At 39.3% G+C, this 20870-nt stretch overlaps 2 protein-coding genes across 3 annotated transcripts; both read left to right on the top strand.

Moving 5' to 3' along the window:
• Positions 1-2727: 2727 nt before the first annotated feature.
• LOC137669223 (fatty acyl-CoA hydrolase precursor, medium chain-like) lies at positions 2728-11798 on the top strand. The gene is made up of 14 exons (XM_068411201.1): positions 2728-2864; positions 3606-3810; positions 4525-4669; positions 5051-5184; positions 5527-5680; positions 6592-6693; positions 7623-7727; positions 7859-7909; positions 8424-8564; positions 8649-8735; positions 9750-9897; positions 10103-10234; positions 10544-10616; positions 11033-11798. The coding sequence occupies exons 1-14, from the start codon at positions 2792-2794 to the stop codon at positions 11205-11207; spliced, it is 1725 nt and encodes a 574-aa protein (XP_068267302.1). The 5' UTR covers positions 2728-2791; the 3' UTR covers positions 11208-11798.
• A 1812-nt stretch (positions 11799-13610) lies between these two features.
• On the top strand, positions 13611-20015 carry PDCD2L (programmed cell death 2 like). 2 transcript variants are annotated; one of them, XM_068411379.1, is made up of 7 exons: positions 13611-13742; positions 13890-14053; positions 14175-14244; positions 15325-15722; positions 16822-16935; positions 19179-19237; positions 19867-20015. In XM_068411379.1, the coding sequence occupies exons 1-7, from the start codon at positions 13629-13631 to the stop codon at positions 19995-19997; spliced, it is 1050 nt and encodes a 349-aa protein (XP_068267480.1). In that variant the 5' UTR covers positions 13611-13628; the 3' UTR covers positions 19998-20015. The 2 variants fall into 2 exon arrangements, with proteins under 2 accessions (XP_068267480.1, XP_068267479.1); XM_068411378.1 differs by having other exon boundaries at positions 19179-19327.
• Positions 20016-20870: the final 855 nt, after the last annotated feature.

The following is a 20870-nucleotide window of genomic DNA, read 5'->3' as shown; positions in this document are numbered from 1 at the left end:
GCAAAATGTAATTGTGACCTTTTATGCGATTATGGGCCTGTAAATGTGATATTTGTCTCTATTTTTCAGCTATTGAAATCAAGAAAGGCAGCAGTGCATTAAAGTATAAAGAGGCAAATGTCATCATATGGCAGGATTTTTTTGATTAATCCCTGATTTATGCATTATTCGCTGATTGAGGGTAAGCTGCAAAATGTTCTCTCTTAAAATTAAGTGCGAAACAGGATTCAAGAATTCCACTTGCCAGGTACGTAGCACTGTCTCCAGATTCTACAAGTTTAGTCTATGTCACTAGAGTTAAGACTTCCCACATTTGCAGAGCATATAGGTCATGCTTGTACATCCATACAAATTATCTACAGGCAAGGCTGTAGGGATCTAAAATCCCATTTGTTTATTATCTTATTGTAAGTAAGATTGGCAGAGTTTGCAGAAACTGGTTTGCACTGGTAATATTTTCAGAATGGCTGCTTCTCTGGGACAGTGGATGGGCTGTGGGCTGAGATATTTTGCAGAATGGTACTTGAGAGAGAAGTAGTGAGTAGAACAAAGATTGAAGAGTAAGGCTTGGAAAATAGAATAGCAAATGAAGGAGAAAATAAAGGGAAAGCAAATGGGAAAGGACAGAGTTTAGTAAAATAAGTAAAGATCAGGAGATAGAAAATAAGTTGTTTATGGAGATAAATGAAGTTTGTTACAGCAAAAGTAAAGAGCAGCAAGCAGAGTACACAGCATTTGGCTTCGTAGCAAAGGACGACTCCTGTAGCTTGCGGGTCATAAGTAAGTGGGGCATGCATGCCCATCAGGATGGAAGCTGTGTCAGAAGCAGGGATTCTTGTAGTTCCACCTCGCATGGAAACAGTTTTCCTGTGCCAGGAACCAAAGCAGTCCAAGGTAAGTGGAAATAGTGAGAGAATATGCAACAGTATTCAAGCAGGAAAACAGGAGTGCAGAGCTTACTACTACACAGTACTTCTGCCTTTGGCTTCTAGGAAACCTTTATCACTCAGATAAAGGCAGAAGATAGCTTATACTAAACTCCATCACTTGTACCCCAGGCATCTATTTCCATTCATTGCATTTGACAGTGCATACATCTATCAGTACAGTATAGACTGTACATTCATAACAGGCAGACTAATCCCAGACCAGTTTTATTGACCTTTAGTGTCGTGAATGTCACTCTTGCGAAACAAGAAAAAAGTCTCCCAGAGAACATCTATACAGCTATAAAAATTCTGCAATGATGTTATTGTCCACAATATTTTCTTAGAAGCTCAAATTTACAATGTTGTTCCATTTGCCATGTATACTGTACACTAACCATACACTCCGAAACAGCTGACGAGCACACTAGCGTAACACTCGCGTTGTTAACAGTGTAGCGCTGCAGCACAGAGCTCAGTACAAAGGGCAGGAGTCTCCTGATGAACAGAGCAAATGTTTATGCAGTGCATGCTTAAGATATTCAGCATGCACTAAACCTGTACACCTGAAGCTACCAGCCAACAGTTCGCTGTCTAACCAGTCCAGTTTAAAGTTGACTGGGATTTACCTACAAGGGCTGTAAATCGCACCTGTGCAGATGAATTTAGGAGTAAAGTACACAAGCACAGCCACAGGACTACTAGGTGCATAATATATGTGCTTAACTAATTTAATGACTGTGGGTCTTTATGGCCCACTTAGCTGAAAACAAAGGTGCAAACAGTAGACTAATCTATAGAAATGCTGTCTCTGACAACTCAGAATTCTTGTTACATAAAATTGCAAACCAGTCTTTCTGGGCCAAGAGTTACTGACCTTCATCAAAAAAAAAAAAAAAAAGGCAGCAGAGCCCAAAGCTTACGTAAAACTAACACAATCTCTTAGTTAATGTGGGCAGAAAATCTCTCTTATTTCTATTCAGCTCTCTCTTCTCTCTTTTTCATATCATGCTCCAATGATAGATGTGAGTCCAATGACAGATGTAAGTTCATGCAGAAGTCCATAAACCCTCCTGATTTTTCAGAGGCATTAAATGTATAGCTACCACCCAAATCCTTTAATACTGTTCCCACACTACAAAAGCTGAGAAATCATCTCTTTAGTGTAGCAAAACTCACGTATTGTGTAAGATACCAAACAAACAACCCTGAACACACAGGACTGAGTGACAGGTGGAGTGTCCACCCTGCAGGAAAAGCTAAGATTTTTCTGGCATTGTTTTTGTCAAAAAATATCCTTTTGTGAGAATAAAACTCAGCAACTTTTACTGCAGCAAAAGCATGTTTTTCAGGGGTATTGTTTTGGATTTTGCTCTTTGTGGCTATATTTTGTGTTCCTTACATTGAGATATTAATACCAAAATGAAGTAAACAGATGTAATAAAGGAAAAGTGTAGTTCCCTTCCTGGTCTCTTCACTGTGTAGCCTGGGGAAATCCTAACTTCATTGTGAAAGATGGCAGCAGTACGAATGTCCTGGTGCAATGGAACACTGTTTTCAAAGCATTTTAAAGCACGTAGTCAATGCCTGAGGTTTTGAGAATAAGATTTATAAGGAGCACTAGGGACCCAATATGAAACTTGTGGAGCCACTCTGCAAGGCAGGAGGTCTCCCTGCTCCCACGTGCAGCTGAGTTGCCCTGCAGTCCCCTTGGAGGAGTGGCCCACAGGCAGGGCAGCTCCTCTGGCTGGCTCACAGCTTGAGAATAGACTTTCCTAATCAGCGTTTCCCTTGCGTAACAGTCATACTTAACAGAGTATATAAGGCAACACAGTGAGGAGGTAAATATGTGACTAGCTTGCAAAATGGCAACTGGAAAGGACACATCACTGCTGTCCTTGATTCTCACCGTCGGGGTCACAGTGCTTGTAGCTACTGGTAAGCTTCAGAAGGGTTTTTATCTATTGTCTTCTGTAAGGAAATAGAGCACATGCGCAGCTTGCTCACCTAGGGGAACCCCAGCTGTATCAGAGGAGCTGGGCACCCAACCTTGCTGCATAGAAATTAAGTCTGAATAGCAAATAGTTCTTAATTTCTTTTTGTGATGTTTTTAGTCATTTGTCTTGTTTGCCTTTTTTGCAAATGGAGAACTCAAATTCCTGTCCCAAAATCTTGTCTGCTGAGGCAGAGCAGACCACTGTACCACATTTGTAATTTGATATTGAGAACTTTAACGCTGATCTTAAAATGCCAGTCTATTTTCAGGTATGTTAGAAGCTTTTTCTTTTGTCTGTACATACTATCAAGGGTCCAGAATATATTTTGTGCATTAACAGATCTTTTCTTAATAAGGAAATGCCTTTTCTTAATGACAGCAATCTACTGGACTTTTAACTAACAACCTGGATCAAAAAGGATTAAGATCTATATGCAACTACTAATGTGTGTAGATAGTAAGACAATACATATGATATACCTGAGGGAGATTATACATGCAAACCAATCAGAATCAAGGCTGAAATAATGTAAGCTATACTGATTAGTTTATTGAAGCCTTATGTATGAAAATAAATTGTTTAAGCAAACAAAAGATGTATATTTTAGTAGCTGAAGCTCTTATAAATCTGGCAATTACTTGCAAATAGACCAATTATGTGATTTTGTGCTTACATCCCCCAGGACAAAAAGCAGAGCAACCAGAAGTGGTGACTAAATATGGGAGAGTCCGAGGGTACCAATTTAAAGTAGATGCAGCTGAGAGGAGTATAAATGTCTTTTTGGGACTTCCTTTTGCTAAGCCTCCGATTGGACCACTGAGGTTTTCTGAACCTCAGCCACCTGAGCCATGGAAAGGTGTCAGAGATGCCACTTCCTACCCACCAATGTAAGACAATGACAAAACCGTTGATCTTTTTAATAATTTTATATTATATGCAATTCCAGGATGCTGATGTACAGGGCAATCAAAAACCACAAAGATAAATTCCTTGGTGCCATCTCATTACTATCTGCAACTGTTACAATGAATGCATTTCTGAAGACATCTTTATAAGAAAAAAGATAAAAGAAAAAAGTGCCGAGTGAGTCACATGCTTAAGATAAGAAGATAAGAAAGCAGACCAGTTCCAGTCTATACTGTAAATGTCTTACTCCATTTGTACTACTGCCCTTCTTTAGTGCCTTAAGCCTAATATCTACCATTACAATATAAAAAGCTATTGAAGATATAAAATAATTAATTTGCATTTTCATTGAAGTAATTCATAGCCATATGTATTTGCAGGTATATTTCTGTAATATTTTGAAATGTGCAAAATTATATCTGCATGTCACTGTGCACTGCTGTAGACCGTGGCTTCTTTTTACAGATCTCCTTAATGCCAGGTCAAAGGAAGAAAGTAGATTAAAAGTGAAAAAAATATTTTATGTTCTCTGTTGCCAACAATCTAGAAATGTACTAGAGATTGGTTTCTGGTTTCTACTTCAATATGGAATTACAAAAAAGCTACTTCATAGCTTTGAAGTTTTAGTTATTTCTGATGCTTGTTATTTTTTGATTTGGTTATTTCTGTTGTTTGTTATTTTTTCATTTATTCAGGTGTCTACAGGATAAAGTAAAAGGACAGTTTTTTTCAGACTATATTACTAATAGAAAAGAAAAAGTTCTTCTCCAAATGTCTGAAGATTGCTTATACCTAAATGTGTATACACCCATTGCTACAGAAAAACAGGAGATGCTGCCTGTAAGCAAAATTATAAAACCTCTAGCAAAATTATTTTACAGCAAACCTACAACCTGTACTATATGCAGACTTTGCAGTTTTGTGATGATGATAAAGTTACATGCTTTGCCCCAGTAAATATTTGCTGGGGTTTAAAAGATACACAAAACCCTATTTTACAAATAAAATTTTATTGACATTTTAGCTACATAATGTTTGATTTCCTCTGAATAATCTGAAAAGTCATGGGGCACTGGTATAATGTAAATATTTAATAAAATCAATGCCATTTTATAAGGCTGCAGGCCTCATTTGAAAGACTTCTAACATTTGTGAAATGTAATCTGAAAGTCACTGGGAGCTCTTATCTGTGCTGGGTTGTTCCTGGTTTTGTCTTTCCAGGTCTTTGTATGGATCCATGGAGGTGGATTGATTTTTGGAGCAGCTTCATCATATGATGGTTCAGCATTAGCAGCCTTTGACAATGTGGTGGTTGTAACAATTCAGTACAGATTAGGTATTGTTGGATATTTTAGGTAAGAAATTTTATCTCAATTTTTGCTAAGTGATTTCCAAAATTATGTGTGCAAAGCCTTTGTGAAGAGATGTGCAGAATACTTGCTTATGCAAAGAAACTATATGTTTGTTAATTACATATGCAACAGTTGGGATCAATTTACAAGTCCCAAGTCAGCTTCCATGTCTGTTCTTGTTTCATTGCTACTCTAGTCTCAATGCTTTCTGAGCCATTTATTTTTCAGTTGTGTAGAAAAGCTCTGTGTAGAGAATGGCAGCTGATTTCTTATACCACAGATTGTATTTTTCTCTGTCTTTTTTCTTGCATTGATCATTTAAACAAATCTATTCTTTTGGTGCAGCACTGGTGATAAGCATGCCCGAGGTAACTGGGGGTATTTGGATCAAGTAGCAGCTCTTCAGTGGATTCAGGAAAATATCATACATTTTGGAGGAGATCCAGGATCCGTCACTATTGCTGGAGAATCTGCAGGAGGAGTCAGCGTTTCTGCTCTTGTAAGTTCACAGTAATACTGAATTTTAATTACTTAGGGGAGAAAAAAAACCCTGTCCACATTCATTTTTAGTACCTGCATGAAAAGTCAGGGAGACAAAAGGGATGGTTTTGTAGTAAATGACACATCACCTTGGTCTATAATACAGAGTGATATCAATACAGCTTCTGATTGATGACAACGTTCTTTTCATACCCGAATCTTGTCGTTCAGACCCAAAATGTTATTCCTCATCTACTAAATTAAATTCTGGTTTGGTTTTTTTTTTTTGCAGTGCCAAAAACCAAAAAAGTTATCCCTGTGAGAAAAGTCCTTTAAGAGGATGTACTGCCTATTTCCTGTTTGCTTTGACAGTCACTTGTGCAAAGTAACCAAGGCAAATAGTCACAACAGCTGAATTAGACATGTATTTTGTGACCCAGTGATAATGTAAAATTTTTACATTAACACTGAGCACATTGGCTAAGAGGTGGTTCTTCTCCAGTCTCTCACAATTTGGTACAGATCACACAGTGAAACCAGGGTTCAGTGATACATGTGATAAAAATTCCTGTTTCCTAAGCTCCTGCCCTCTGGCCAATCGTTCTTTATTCCCCTTCTGCAGCACAGCCAGACTATCTTGGACACAGTTATATTCGAGCCATATCTGGCTTGCAGTGTAGTTCCATGAGCTCTTGGAAGCAAGATGCTATGGGAGGGGAAAAGGCAGGCATGAACTCCCTATCCCTGATAGTGCTGCCAAAGCCCTTTGCAGAGCTGAACTATGATCAGAGGCTACAGAGTAACAGTCTTATGACATTTGTTTTCAAAATGTTTTAAATGGCAATTCCTGATATTGAAATTCCAAGTCAGTGCTCAGAACATAATGCTTGTCATGCTTGTAAAGCCTGATCTTGATTTTTTTTTTTACAGGTCTTATCTCCCCTGGCGAAGGGCTTGTTCCATAAGGCCATTTCAGAGAGTGGTACTGCAGCCAGGGTTTTGTTCACTGACCAGCCTGAGGAGGAAACACAAGTGGGTATTTTGTGGTAATTTCAATTATTTTTCCAGATAGTTTTGCGTATCTTAAACTGTTTATTCCAAAATGTAGCAACAGATTTTTTTTCTTGTAAAACTACAACCACAGTCACTAAAGAGGGTATTTCTGTGTGCAAATAGTACATGTTTAATGATGCTTTGCTTTTCAAATACCCAAATATCCACATATGTCTGAGTGAAAGCAAAAGACTAGGGAAGCGAAGAGAGAAGGCAGGGAAAAAGTGTGAAATGTAAAGGAATACTATAACATGCACTGTCGTCAAGAAAAGTTGAGCTATAATTTTTGGCTGGAAAATGGCACCAGATTCTGAATACTCTTCTCTTCCCCTCCTGTTTGATGCCTGTTGTGTGAAATAAACAAGACTTTATTCAATTTGTTTATATTTGAAAAGAAGAGCTGACTTCAACCCCATTTTTTTTTTCAACTACAAGAAACAACTTCCAGGAGCCTAGATTTGATAATCTGGGATATAAAAGAGGCAACATTATAATGAGCTCTGTCTCTCTAATGACAGCTGTTAATCCACCCAATAAGACATCATCAGGAATGGTATAAAGTGCTCTTTGATACCATCTACATGGTTGCATTCTGACTGCATCACTCTAACTCCTTTATGTCATCCTGCCTTCTCAGCCCAGCATGTTACTTACCAGAATGACTATCTCCGTCTATTTCTGTATAAAAATATTTTGGAGGAGTATGTTTTGTCCTTCTGCTCAGCCCACAGTGTGAAGGGTTATGAGGGCTTCCTATTCTTTACCTCTGCAGCTGGAACATATCTGGCTTCAGTGATCCTCGTGCAGAAGTTTAGACTCCCCCCTGCTGGGCTCTCAGGCTCGGTGTCACGTAGAGCCTTCTATGGGAAGTAACTGAAAAAGTGAGGGTTTGTTTTTATTGATTGCAGAGAATTGCCACTGCCTCTGGCTGTGAAAAATCCAGTTCAGCTGCACTAGTTGAATGCTTAAGAGAAAAAACAGAAGAAGAGATAGTACAGATAACACTAGAAATGGTAAGTGAAATTATACTTCTTGCATTTAAATGACATTTCAAACTTTATCATAACAGAGTATGCTATTTGTGTGTTGTAATATTTGGAGAGCTTGAAGTGATTGTAACATCTGACTTTCTTGACCTTTTCAGGATTTGACAACGCTGCAGCTATGTTATACCTCACTTGAAAAATGCAAACAGGTTACTTCCCTTTCATTCTGCATGAACTTTGAGCTACTTGTGTTTTGCTGTCATGTTCTACCAGGGGAAGGAAAAGACTGTATGAAATGTCACAGGTTCTCCTGGACAACCTGAAAATTAATTAATGTAATATATTATGTCCTACTTAAAATTTCTTATCACGGTGCTGGCTTCCATATTCCTTTGCAGTTTCAACACAGAAGTTAGTTTTTCCACTACTGCTCCACACATCCATAACAGGACTGAACTAAGAAGAGATGTAAATTGGACATGATCACCTATGTTTCACAAACATTAAAAACATAATGCTAATCTTCACAGAATCTTCTGCCTAGTGCAGAGAATCTGTCAGATGAAATTTAGAGAGGGCTTGAATAATTACTTCTTATATTTTCAATTGGCATTTTGTTTTGCTTTGGAACTACAGTAAAAATCTGAAAATTTTTTTTCTAGAAGCTAAATTCATGTATTAATGAAGCTATCTGATTTTTGTTGTTTTTTTTTCTTCCTCCAGCCTTCCCTGTTCATCAGTGCATCTGCAGATGGTGTATTTTTTCCGAAGAGTCCCAGGCAATTACTATCTGAAAAAGCGATCAATGCAGTCCCATATATAATAGGAGTAAATAACTGTGAATTTGGATGGGTAATTCCTATGGTAAGAGACTCATAATGTCACTAGTTAGATATAATTTTGTTAATACAAGATTTTCTAATAAATATGATTCTGTGTATCACACAGATGATGAAATTTCCTGCTTACACAGATGGTCTGGATGAAGATGTTGCACATCAAATTTTACAGAGCGCCTTAGCATTATCACTTAAGGTAAGAGAACATTTTCAGAATAACCCAGTGCTGCTTCTTCACTGGTCTGGTTCTATATTTGTACTTCCGGAGGGGTATATTTTAGAGGCAAACTTTGTTCTGTTTGGCAGCTTCCTACCATGGGGCAGTAATGGGCAGCAGACATGGCGTATTCCTGTTGCCACTAGCAATTGAAAATACACGTTAAATTTCTATCCTAAATCCCCTCTTTTTTAAAAGGAGTTCTATGGAAATCCAGGAGTGATTCAGGTACCTAAACATAGATCTCTTGTGACATTTTAGATACCCTAGGTTAGCCAAGACACACATGGTGCCAGCAGGTATGACACAAGACGTATAGAACACACCAGTCTGAAGCAGTAGTTGGAGACTAGAAAGGATAACCTGAGATGTTTATAATGGCACTGAGAGACCTTTGTTTAGATGTCTTGAGTTTTTGCTTCCCTATAATGTACAAACCTCTTAGCCTTCTGGGTTCCTTTGTGCTCTCCTGAAACTACTACATATAGAAAAATGCAGATCAATAGGTAAGAATTAAGGACTTTATAAACATGGCCAGTACTTGCAATGGATCATTCAGTGTCACAGACATCCATCGTGAACTTGGAAAGGCAGAGCCCAGGCTTGTTCTGAAAGGGAGTAAATTATGGCCATCTACAACAATAAATGGATTTGATGAAATCCAGCAAGATTTCTTTTCTCTTTTGAGGGTTATTTCCACAGAAGGGAGACCAGACTACTGTATTTATCAGCATCACTGACTGATGTTTATCTAAAGGTGTTCGATCTTTAGATCTTGCAAACCTCTTTTCCCTGAGAACATCTATATCTGGTAGCTGTGTAACTTCCAGTTCTGAGCTCTGAGCCACACTCTGGCACAGTTGAGGATTTTCTCTGAAAGAAGGTAATGTCTGGGATTTAGTCAGGGACGTGCAGATGGCACACTCAATTAGTGCTGTTACTCTTTATAACATTCATCACCATTATAAGAAGTATTTTTATTGTTCATTTCAGGGTGTTACTTCTGAAGTTGTTGATCAGGTGTACAATGAATACATAGGGAACGCAGAAAACCGTGCTCAGGTGCGAGATGGCGTTCTTGATGCAATAGGAGACCCTTTCTTTGTTCTTTCGGCTATTGAAGTGGCTAGGTACCATAGAGGTGAGTCTCTAATTCAGCATCTGTTAGAAGAAATTTAGAATTTCATCCTGGGGTGTGTTTGTGGACAGTATGCATCACACTTCATTATCGAAAGAACTGATAGAGTTTTCATTTTGCCAAAATAGCTTGTAATGAAAGTTTATCATCTTTGGTGGCAGGTATTTTCAGCTCTCAAACTAACACTCTTCTGTATATTTTCTACTAGATGCTGGCAACCCAGTCTACTTTTATGAATTTCAACATCGACCAAGTTCAGTGGCAGGTGTTGTACCAGAGTTTGTAAAAGCAGATCACGGAGATGAGATTGCCTTTGTCTTTGGAAAGCCATTCTTAGCCGGTGATGTATCCATGCTTACTGAAGTATTCCTTTTAAAACATCATTATTATTCATTTTACTTACTGGAGGGCTTTAGAATAGACTTTCTCTCTAGAAACATCGGAGTTAACATAAATGTTTTCTGTCTTTAGTAGCAGTTACTTTTCATTAAATCATTCATCTGCAGTTCTCTCCTAGAGCTCTGCTCAGGTAAAACTCCCATGGGTCAAAGTAACAGGTAGAACTGATTACAGTGTATTGTAGTTGATATAGCTGCTACTTTTTCAATTATTTAGTTTTTAATGTTGCCATTCATCTCTTACTTTGCAGGGTATGCTACAGAAGAAGAAAATAAACTTAGCAGAACTGTTATGAGATACTGGACTAACTTTGCTAGAAATGGGTGAGAATCATAATGATAACTCAGCTCAAGTTTTGTCTGTGTTGCCTGAAACATAATAGCAATACTTACATGGTGGTTCCTACAAATTTGGCAGAAGTTAAGACAAACATTGAAGCAAATTGTTTCTATTCTTAGTGATTGCAAGAAAAACCTTTTAAATGAACCTGCAGACCAAAAAAAAAATATCCAAGAGCTATTACTCCATCTGCAATGGAGTTTTAGATCCAAAAGTAATGGCAATTATTAAACGTTTGCTATTCCACTGATGATCATTTTGATAAAAAGTACCAACTATTCAGGTACTAGAATCACATCATCTGACCTCGTGTTAGTTTTCTGAAATGCTCTCAGCCTGAGCAGTCAGAGCACAACTGATAGGCAAATGGAAAGCTAACTTTTCGTTATATTATTTCCAGAAATCCCAACGGAGAAGACTTGGTCCATTGGCCTCAGTACAATCTGGATGAAAGATACCTGGAAATAGACGTAATGCAAAAGGCAGCAAAGAAGCTGAAAGAACGCAAAATGGAGTTTTGGACACAGCTCACAAAACAAATGATGAAAGAAAGGAGAGAACACACAGATTTATAAGAGTTGTGGAGGGTACAGTTTGCTTTTAAAACCCAAAGTAAAGTCAAACAAAATTAGTTTGTCAGGATGAAGAGTTTAATAATCACCTTCTAACTCACTATTGTGTAATCTGTTGTCACAATCACAGTGAAAGGAGAGAATCAAGGGAAATTTGGAATGTTTGTGGGACTAAAAATCACTGTTTAATGAAGCAAGCAGAAAAAAACCTGCAATCTTTCAGGTTCAAAAACACCATGGTATCCACCCAGTGGATATCAAAACTGAATAATGCTCCTATGAGAAGGGAGGATAAGGGGGGAAATTCACAAATATATTGAAATCTGTAAGAAATCATCTATACACAATATATCATAAGTGTCAGACTATGTTCTATGCTTATTCCCCTCTTCTTTCAGAAGAGAATGGTCAGTTGTCATTCTTACAGCCTCTTTCCACTTTCTTTAATTGGAAATAGCTTGTAGGGAGCAGAGCATCCATCATAAAACATCAGTGAGATGGGCTTGAGATCTCACAAATAAGGACAGAAAATCTCTGCTTGTTTTCTAGTTTTGTAAACTGTTATAAATAAATGTCGCTTTTAATTTTTTGTAACTTCCTTTTCTTCCGCTTAACTGATACAGGCTAATTCCGAGAGGTTAAATCATACCCAAGAAGCTAGAAATGTGCCCAGTTTCTTTCTTCATCCTAAAGGGTTTCAGATATGAATTTTTCAGCTTTCTTTTCAGGACCCGAGTCTCAAGGCTCTAGGGTTTTGACAGACTGTTGTGTGGTGTGATTATCTGTTCTTCAACCCTTCCTGGCAAAGAGTGCACAATTTGTGAATGTGCCATTTCTGCTCCTCAGGTCATCTCTCCTCTGTCAAAGCTTTTGTTCCATAGGGCTATCTCAGAGAAGGGAGTTGTAGACAGAACTCTGATAACAGACAGTCCTGAAAAACAAGATGAAGTAATTAATTTAAAAATGTGTATTGTTCCACATTTTAGTATTTTAATGGTATTCAATATTATTACTGACCTTTTAATATTGTAGCTTTCCACACGTTGGTGTTCCTGTGGAAAAAATCCATTTGCACACCCATTTATGATACTGCTTTGTTCAAACTTGCAAATACTCAGTATTGTGCATGCTGTTGTAACTTATTTATGTCACAGCTTTTACATGAAACGTGACTCCGGTCTTCAGCTGTGATGGAAGGAATAGGGAATTCTGCAAGATCACTTAGGATTCCCAACGCAGTGTAGCTGATGACTGTTCACTGTGACTCAGTTGTTGAAGAAAGTACTACCTACGGAGGAGTAAGTAGAATAATTAATGTAAGAAAATTGTCAGTCTTTTGTTACACTGATTGCAGAGAATTGCCACTACACTGGCTGTGAAAAACCTGATACAGCTGCAGTGGTTCAGTGCTTAAGAGAAAAAAACAGCAAGAGATTGTAAATATAACTCTAAAAATGGTAGCTAGTGCTGTACTTTGTTTTATAAGACTGAGTAAGTCCTTCTCTAAGACTAAGAAAACTTCAAGCAAAATCATTGTATGACACTTGCTTGGCTTTTGAAGCACTTCACAACAGTGCACTTGAACAATAATACTGTACCTGAAAAACCTGAATAGGAACATTCCTTGCCCTCCTTGTGGCCTGTTCTTATGCATTTCAGGGTAGAAGTGCATTCATCACAGGAACATAAACAATTAATGCATTTTTTTTCCTTCGCCTGGGAACAGCTGTGAACCAGGCAGGCTCACGAATACCAGATAGGAGAGCTAAAATTGCAAAAATGGAACAGGCCAGTTTTGCACAGTTCTTTGTGTCATCAGCAAGGCATTTCCTAGCAGCTGGCTGATTTTTTAATACAGTGTGCACGAAGGAAGGTCTGCATATTGGAGGAAGTAATACAGCAACCTTTCTAGGAAGTACGGTCATTGAGAAAGCTCTTTTTGCAAAGCTGACCTCCTGGGAGTAGCTCTTTTATGCGTTGCCACAATCAGTTTTTCCATATCACTGTGCTGCCTTGTCCCTTCTTTTGCAGTTATAACACGTAAGCTTATTGTGACTCTGTTACTCACCCAGCCCTAAGAAGCCGAAGTTAGAAATTGGTTAACAAGTCACTCTCTGGCTTGAGCGCTCAGTCGTAAACTCTTGTGCGGTACTAAAATTATCTGAGAGAAACTCATAACGAGGCCTGAAACTTAGTTACCTTTGGCGTTATGTATTATAACTAAAAATAGGTCACTGGGGTGATTTCCTCAGGTCAATACTAAGAAAGCTGAGTTATCGTCCCAAGCAAAACCAACACGTAAACAACTAAGCGCTCCTCCACCTCCCGGCCCCGCCTGGCCGCGCACACGCGCGTCCCCGCCAGCGGCCGGCGGGGTGTGTCCGCTGGCGGCCGCCGTAGCGGAGCGGGCGGGGTGGTGCTGCCATGGCGGCGGGGCCGCCGGTGCTGCTGGGGCTGCGCGACGCCGCTCTGGTGGGGCCGTGCCGAGGAGGCGGGCAGGCCCCCGCCTGGGCCACCAACAAGCTGGGCGGCTCCGCGGTAGGGCCGGGCCTGGACGGGGCGGGGCGGGGCGGGGCGGCGGAGGGGCCCTGCCCTGCGCTGCGGGGGCTGGCGGCCCGGAGGGCGGCCGAGGCGCCGGGCGCCCTCGGAGCCTCTCCAGCCGCGCCTGTGCCGTTCGCCTTTCAGGACTGGGTGCCCTCCGTGCGCCCGGACTCTCCCTGCTGCGGGGAGTGCGGGAGGGCGCTGGCGCACCTGGTGCAGGTGTACTGCCCGCTGGGGGGGTCCCCCTTCCACCGCGTCGCCAACGTCTTCGCCTGTGCCGAGAAGGGCTGCTGGGGAGCGCCCCGGAGGTGAGGGCGTGCCCTGCGGTTTTATTCCGAAACGGGAATAGTAAATGTTACTACGGCTCAAATGTTTTGTTCCTTACATGTCTTTTTTTTTTTTTTTTCCCCCCCACACGGCTTGTTAAAGCTGGAAGGTGCTGCGCTCCCAGTATTTGCAGCCACAAGAAAAAGCAGCACAAGATTACAGCCTAAAACAGGTATAACTAGCGAACTGCCTTCTTGGGTTCTGTCCTTTGTTTCCGTGTGCTGTATGGAGTGCAGTATTGATGAGGTTTTAAAATAAAAATGCAGTTGGATGAGTTTCGCACCTTATATATACTTGTTTAAGTATCACATAACATTACTTGTTTAAGTGACCATAACATTTCCCAAGCAGCTGTGCTATATGCTAGTTTTGAGTCATGTATGTGGTCATGTGGAGAAGTCATGGTCGTGGAATTTTTGATACTGTGAGTACTACACATTTTTTACTAGAAGATTAACTTCTTGTTTGTGATCTGTGTTAGGTTTGTTTTAAAGTGGAGATTGTAGTCCAACTGTGTGGTCAAAACTGATATTTAATACTTTAATTTCTTGAGCTACATAAATGTTATTTTTCAACTTTAAATGATTGGGCTGTACTGTTTAAGTATAAGCCGTTAAGTATAAAATCTTTAAGATGTTTTCTTTATTTTCTAATTTAAATAGATTTAAAACCAATTATAGTCAATTAATCTGACTCAATTATTGTTAATATATTTGAGGTATTTTTGATTTTGAAGAAAAACTGCATGTTGGCTTAAGAAGATTGAAAGAAGAGGATGGCTATCAAACTAGTGATGACAGGCAGAAAGTGTTTATTCAGTCGGTGCAGTTGCAATATGAAATTTTGGTCTGTAGTAAATGATCTTCTACTCTGATAAAATGATGGTGGTATTGTCGTCATTGTTGTTGTTATTGTTATTATTTTCCTCTGTTTTCTGCCCTTTGAGCTTACCTGTGGTGCAGGAGCTGTGATTGAGATAAACATACCCAAACTAGCTATCAGTGGTCATGCCAGCAGCCAAGGTATGGCAACATGATGTACAAAGGCCATTCAAAAAGCTGGTGAATTCTTGTTCTGTTTCTCCAGTGTGATATTTTTTTTTGCCCTAACTGTGCTGCTGTGAAAAGTAAATGTGGGTGTGCTGCTAACTACCACTGTGAGGAAAATACGTGAGATAACACTAAGCAGTGGCTGATCTTGACAATGTTCTTTTTCCTTTTTTGGTTTTGTTTTTTTTTTTTGTTCTTCTCAGAAACAAGAATCAAACTTTGCTGCAAAGGATTGGTGTGATGAAGCAGATGACTGGGGAGTCTGTGATGGAGCAGAATCTCCTGCCTCCCTTCAGCTGCTTGGCTTAAACGAAGTGAGGAGCAGCTCTGTGTCCAGCGAGGTGGACTGTGCATCCCAGTTCCAACAGCTTCGCTTGTCTGAAGCTACGTATGGGTCAGGTTCCCTGAATACACGTCCTCCAGTCAGTGAGGGCATGGTAATGGCGACGTCTAGTTCAGCTCCTGTGTTCCAGCCCTTTTACATTAGTGTTGTGGATGAGGAAGACTACACTGGTTTCCTTGATACAGATCATGCAGATAAGCTATTGAAGGAGTATCAGCAGAGAGAGGGTGTTGATTTGGAACAGTTGATGTCAGAAAGGTGAGAACAGGTCTGGATTTCATGCTGAAACTGAAAGGATTATGTAGTTTCCTGTGTGCTGACGGATAATTTAAATCTGACTCTTGCTAAATCTGAATGTTTTTTGTTCGTAACCGGGTCCTTCAGGAGTCGTTGGTGTGTAGTACCTTACTGGAAGAACATAACAATGCACCCAGTTCTGTCAAATTTTGAGTTATTCAGAGATACATCTATTTTTGAGTGACTGAGCAGTTGGCATGTCCTTGCGCTCCAGATACAGCAGTGGACCGTCGATCTCTGAAACCAAGCCAGTGTGGTTTAAGCAACATCTTATGCTAATGGCATGAGTTTATACTGTAACATTTGTCCTTTTTTTTTTTTTTTTTTTTCTTTACAAAGCTAAACCTTTTCTTATATTCCAATTGCATTTTTAAGAGTTTAATTACTTAGGGATTTTGACTAGAGACTGGGGTGATGGTAAGACTCCCAAAGATTCTGTAAAGGTTGTGTGAAAAACAATTTTTGAATCTAGCTATTGAAAATATTTTTAGTATTAACTTTTAGGTGATCGCAGTGAGCACTTATATCCAGACCATTTCTCTTTTGATTATATTAACATGTACAGTGACTTTTCCTGAATTGTGGACAACATTTAATTTTTTTGATAACTAAAGCTACTGTCAGTGGCAGAATCTGCATAGAATGCTTTTTAGTACTGGTGTTCCCGTTGAGTTTTGTGACCTTTATAGAATCATAGAATTTTAATTGCACTTAATTCAAAATTTAGAAGACAACATCATAATTTAAAAACTAGAAAAACTTTTGAGAAGTTACTAAAGGAATTATTTTTTTAAGGAATAAGCAGGTTTCTGGGGCATTTGAATCTCATGTGGTAGTTTTAAACACTGTTAGTAATTGTAAGCCACCAGAAACCAAAGAACTAGAAGCAAAATGTCCACTTGCAACTTCTAACAGGAATTGCCTCTTAATGTGTATAGTTTTTTTCAGTGTACTTAGTATAATTTAATGTGAATGTATAGTAACCATTGCTTATTTAAAGCATGCATATCATACTGAAAACCTTATTGGAAATTCTGTTTCTTTTCTTGTTTTCTCATAGTTTTGCAGGTGAAGGTGATAATGAAAAATATGAGAAGAGTGAAGTGAACAGCAGGGACCACACGTTCTATAAATTTATGAAAAGGGTATCTGCGTGTCATGCTCAGATTCTAAGGTATGCTTATCATTTGGTTGTAGCAGGGAGATACAGAGCATAGGCATGGATTGTGAGTACATCAAAATAAACCATTTCATTGGAAATAGATGTATATTTTTGCTCCTGAATTAAAAAAAAAAATTGCTAAGAGGGCTGTTACCATGCCTCTGTCGTCAGACTTAAGTTCCTGGTTGGGCTTTTTTATACAAAGTCAGAGTAGATGAGAAGCAAACAGGATCAGAGACCACAGATCTCTGTCTATTGGAGACTTTCTTCAGCATAAGACTTGATGAAAACAGACCCAAACTGTCTTTGAAGACTCGCTGAAATCCAGGCATAGAGGTTTTAAAGTGAAAGTATAATACACAGTAGTATGCTGTTGTGATAGATTTCCAAGGCTATTTACTCCTCTGAAGTTTTGTAAGCTTGTTGTAATTGCTTTTGTCTCAGTCCTTGTCACGGTTTAAAGCTGGGCCGGCTATTAACCCGGTGGCAGACGTTCTCTGTTAACCCTCTCCCCCCCGCCCCAAGGGAAAGGGAAAAGGGAGAGAGACTTATGGGTTGGAAAGTTAAAACAGTTTTAATAAACTATAGTAATGAAAAAGAGTGTAATAAGAATAATAGAAATAATCAAGTATATACAAAACCAAGATCGAGAGCTTGGAAATCCTCCTCAGGCAGAGTTGCTCCCCCCAGCACGGGCAGAGGGGAAAATGCAGTAGCTCCCCCTGCCATCACACCTGCAGGCTTTTAACTGAAGAATTGGCAAAGCTGGTACCAATCAGTGGGAGACAGGAGGGCCCGTCCCTCCTGGGCCCCACCTCCAGGAGGCAGTGGGTTAGTGATAAATAGGAAAGTGAGAATGACGTGTATGGGATGGAATACCTCGTTGGTCAATCTTGGGTCACCTGCCCTGTCTGCTCCTCCCTGCAGGTGTGACCCCCCTTCAGCTCTTCACTCGTAAGCAGTGAGGAATTTAGCAGTGACCTTGGTTTCTCTAAGACTAATTGGCCTGGTTTGGGCCAAACCAGGACAGTCCTTGAGATGTTACTGAAGTAAGAAATCACTCGTTTTAAAGCCTGGGTTCTTTTGCAGCTTATTGTGACTACCCCTTGGGACCCTGCAGTCTTCAGTTCTTGTAAAGCTATTGCTTTTCCTAGAACAAAAGCAGATTTCACCTCAGAGCAGCTGCTTTCCCTAATTAGGAGTTAATTCTGAATGAAAGTATAATAGAGAGTTTAAATCATAAATTATTCATAGTACCAGATAATACACATGGTTTTCGTGGCTCATCCCAAGTGTTAGTTTTTAACAACTTTGTTCCAGAGAGTCCAGCGAAGTCTATCTGGTCAAGCTGTCTCAGTGTAGTGACAGGACCTTTGCTTATCAAGTTTCCAGAACCTGGTGGAACTAACTGGTACCTTTTTGATGAGGAGGTAAAGCCTGAGGGACTGGTGACACAGATAAGAAACATTAAAAACTTTTATTAGTTATCTATTAAAGATTATACAGAAAATGCATTAATGCAGAGTGCAGGCAACATTTTCAGACAACTTTTTTTCAGTGTATCTATCATTTTGCAGTATTATGCTCTTTGAATTTTCCATTCTTCTAAAATGTCACCTCTGGTGATCCCTGTGATTATCACTAGTTACAGTCTTTGTGTAGCCCTCCCTTTCCGCTTCACGGCTATTGCGAGTATGCCTGTTAGACCCCAGTTTCTCCAGGGCTGCCAGATCTCCGTTGAGCTTTCACCACAGCACAGAATCCCCTGCTTGGCATTCAGTGGAAACCATCTTTGATCTTGGTTTCCTGCTAGTTGTGGAGCTATGATAGGTCTTATAAATAAAACATCGGTTCTGTCATAACTACAGTGGTTGTGAGACCTATTCTATATTGAATATCTTTAACTGCCACTGGTTAGGATTCTATTTTTCAGGAAAGTGTAGTTTGCTTAATTAAATGAGTTCAGGTACAGCATGTTTTGGAGGTGTCCGTTCAAAGTGTTTGTCTCTCTTAAATCTAGCTCTTTGCTTAAGACTTTCCAAGTGTTGACCTTCTAGTGTTGCCCCCTCCCCACCTTCATTCTTTGTTTAATGACTCATCTGAAGCTTAGGCAAGGATTGTGGCTCGTAACAATGTTTTTTGCTTCAAGCACGTTCAGAGGTTTGAGAGAATCCTGAACATTGTTGCCAACATGTAAGTATTCTGATTAAATTTAGATTTAAAAAAATAACTACCTTTTTCCTTTCTTCTCTTAGATACTCTTGGGGTGGCCAGCCTTTATTCATAACATCTCCTCCAGCCAACATTAACAAAGGTATTCCGCCCTGCAGTAACTGTGGAAGCAACAGAATATTTGAATTTCAGCTCATGCCAGCCCTGGTCAGCATGCTCCAGAGTGATTCAGGTGTTCACCTTTGACTTAGCTGAATGAATACTAGAAACAGTCACTGTCTTGGGAAAGTTTAGTGAACTGCAGTTGGGATTGTTTCTTGCTAACCACACGCACTGATGTGCTTAACTACTGTGATCATCTTATATAGAATCCACTCCGTTTCCATTACAGATTTCACTAAGCAAAATATATAACTGTGGTTTATGGATACTATGATTGCAACTTCATTTACTCACTAGTGAACTTTAATAACAGCAATATAGATAATTCCATGACCCTGGGAGTAATTTGGCTTTATTGCCTCTTAAATGAGGCCTTGGAAAATATAAATATTGTCAGATAAGATTGCAGACACTTAAGAAGCTCTTTGAAAATTCTGAGTCAGCTTGCTTTAAAATCTTTGAAATTAGAAAACGCTGTGTCTGTAGGAGAGTGAATGTGAAAAATACCTCCTGACTTGGCAGACATTAAAGTATAGCAATAAGCAATAGCCCCTGATTATGTCATTTTTCATACCTTTACATTACATATCTTTATTGTTTTGTTTTTAGATCTGTCAGTGGAATTTGGAACTGTTATAGTTTATACATGTGAGAGAAGCTGTTGGCCAACAAATCATCAAACCCCTCTTGAAGAATTTATTTTTGTACAAGAAGACCCAGATCAGAGATTATTTAAATAAATTGTGTTTCTCCGCGTAGATGGAAAGTATGGTGTTTTTTTTTTTTTTACTACAGATGAAAGTGTGTCATTATGCAACAGAATTTTCCTCAGATGTGATGAAAAATGACATGCATTTGATGACATGGTGGTTATTTCCAAGAATAACTGATTGAAGTATATATTAGCATGCCTCTAAAATGTGGCAACAGAGAGCTTACATAATTTGGTTACACATGGCAATTTAAGCGTAGAGATTGTTTCATGATTCTAGTCACACTTAACAGTTGGGGAGGAAAGTAAAGGAGAAAAGTTGTCTTATTGCAGTTAGTTATACTGTTAGCATTCATCAGCTAAACAGGATCCCGTTTTTTAGAAACTATTAGCGGTGAAGAATTTATCGTAAGCTTGATTTTAAAAAGCAAATCTGCTTTGTTCTGACCACAGATGGGAAATTCAGCGGGCAGTGTCTGAAAGGACCTTGCTGTCACTAGTCTTCCATATGAAGCTTTTCTATATGTTTTTCCAATGAAGGATAAGTTATGTTTGCATGGTTAAGTGAGCTCTGACAGTCACATTGCTTTGGATGGGGAAAAGGTGGAGGTTGTTGTTAGCGATTTTGTTCTCTCGGGTACAGAATGATGGGGTAGGTACAGCACCTGCCTTGTTACCGCAGTCTAGTGCTTGCAGGCTATTGTGCTGCTTTAGTTAAAACAGTTTAAATTCTTCTGTGGAGTTCGCTGTTGGTTTAGGCTAAATTGCAGTGTTTTAATTGACTTAATGGAGGAGTAAATTAAGTGTCCTTAAAGCTTTTTGTACAGGTTTAATGCTGCTGCATTACACTGAAAGTGGGGGGTTAAAAAAAAAAAAAAGGGAGGGGGAGCTAAAATGGTGG

Source organism: Nyctibius grandis, chromosome 12 (genome assembly GCF_013368605.1).
Source record: "Nyctibius grandis isolate bNycGra1 chromosome 12, bNycGra1.pri, whole genome shotgun sequence".
NCBI classification, from domain to species: domain Eukaryota; kingdom Metazoa; phylum Chordata; class Aves; order Nyctibiiformes; family Nyctibiidae; genus Nyctibius; species Nyctibius grandis.
Note: the sequence above shows the minus strand (reverse complement) of the source record. Positions and strands in the feature narration are given on the sequence as shown.

Excerpts from the sequence above, each read along its gene's own strand:
- PDCD2L (XM_068411378.1), top strand. The coding sequence starts at position 13,629 with ATGGCGGCGGGGCCGCCGGTGCTGCTGGGGCTGCGCGACGCCGCTCTG. Across the intron at positions 13,743-13,889 it reads ACAAGCTGGGCGGCTCCGCG|GACTGGGTGCCCTCCGTGCG; the intron begins GTAGGGCCGGGC and ends TTCGCCTTTCAG. Across the intron at positions 14,245-15,324 it reads AAGATTACAGCCTAAAACAG|AAACAAGAATCAAACTTTGC; the intron begins GTATAACTAGCG and ends TGTTCTTCTCAG.
- LOC137669223 (XM_068411201.1), top strand. The coding sequence starts at position 2,792 with ATGGCAACTGGAAAGGACACATCACTGCTGTCCTTGATTCTCACCGTC. Across the intron at positions 5,681-6,591 it reads GAGTCAGCGTTTCTGCTCTT|GTCTTATCTCCCCTGGCGAA; the intron begins GTAAGTTCACAG and ends TTTTTTTTACAG. Across the intron at positions 7,728-7,858 it reads TACAGATAACACTAGAAATG|GATTTGACAACGCTGCAGCT; the intron begins GTAAGTGAAATT and ends TGACCTTTTCAG.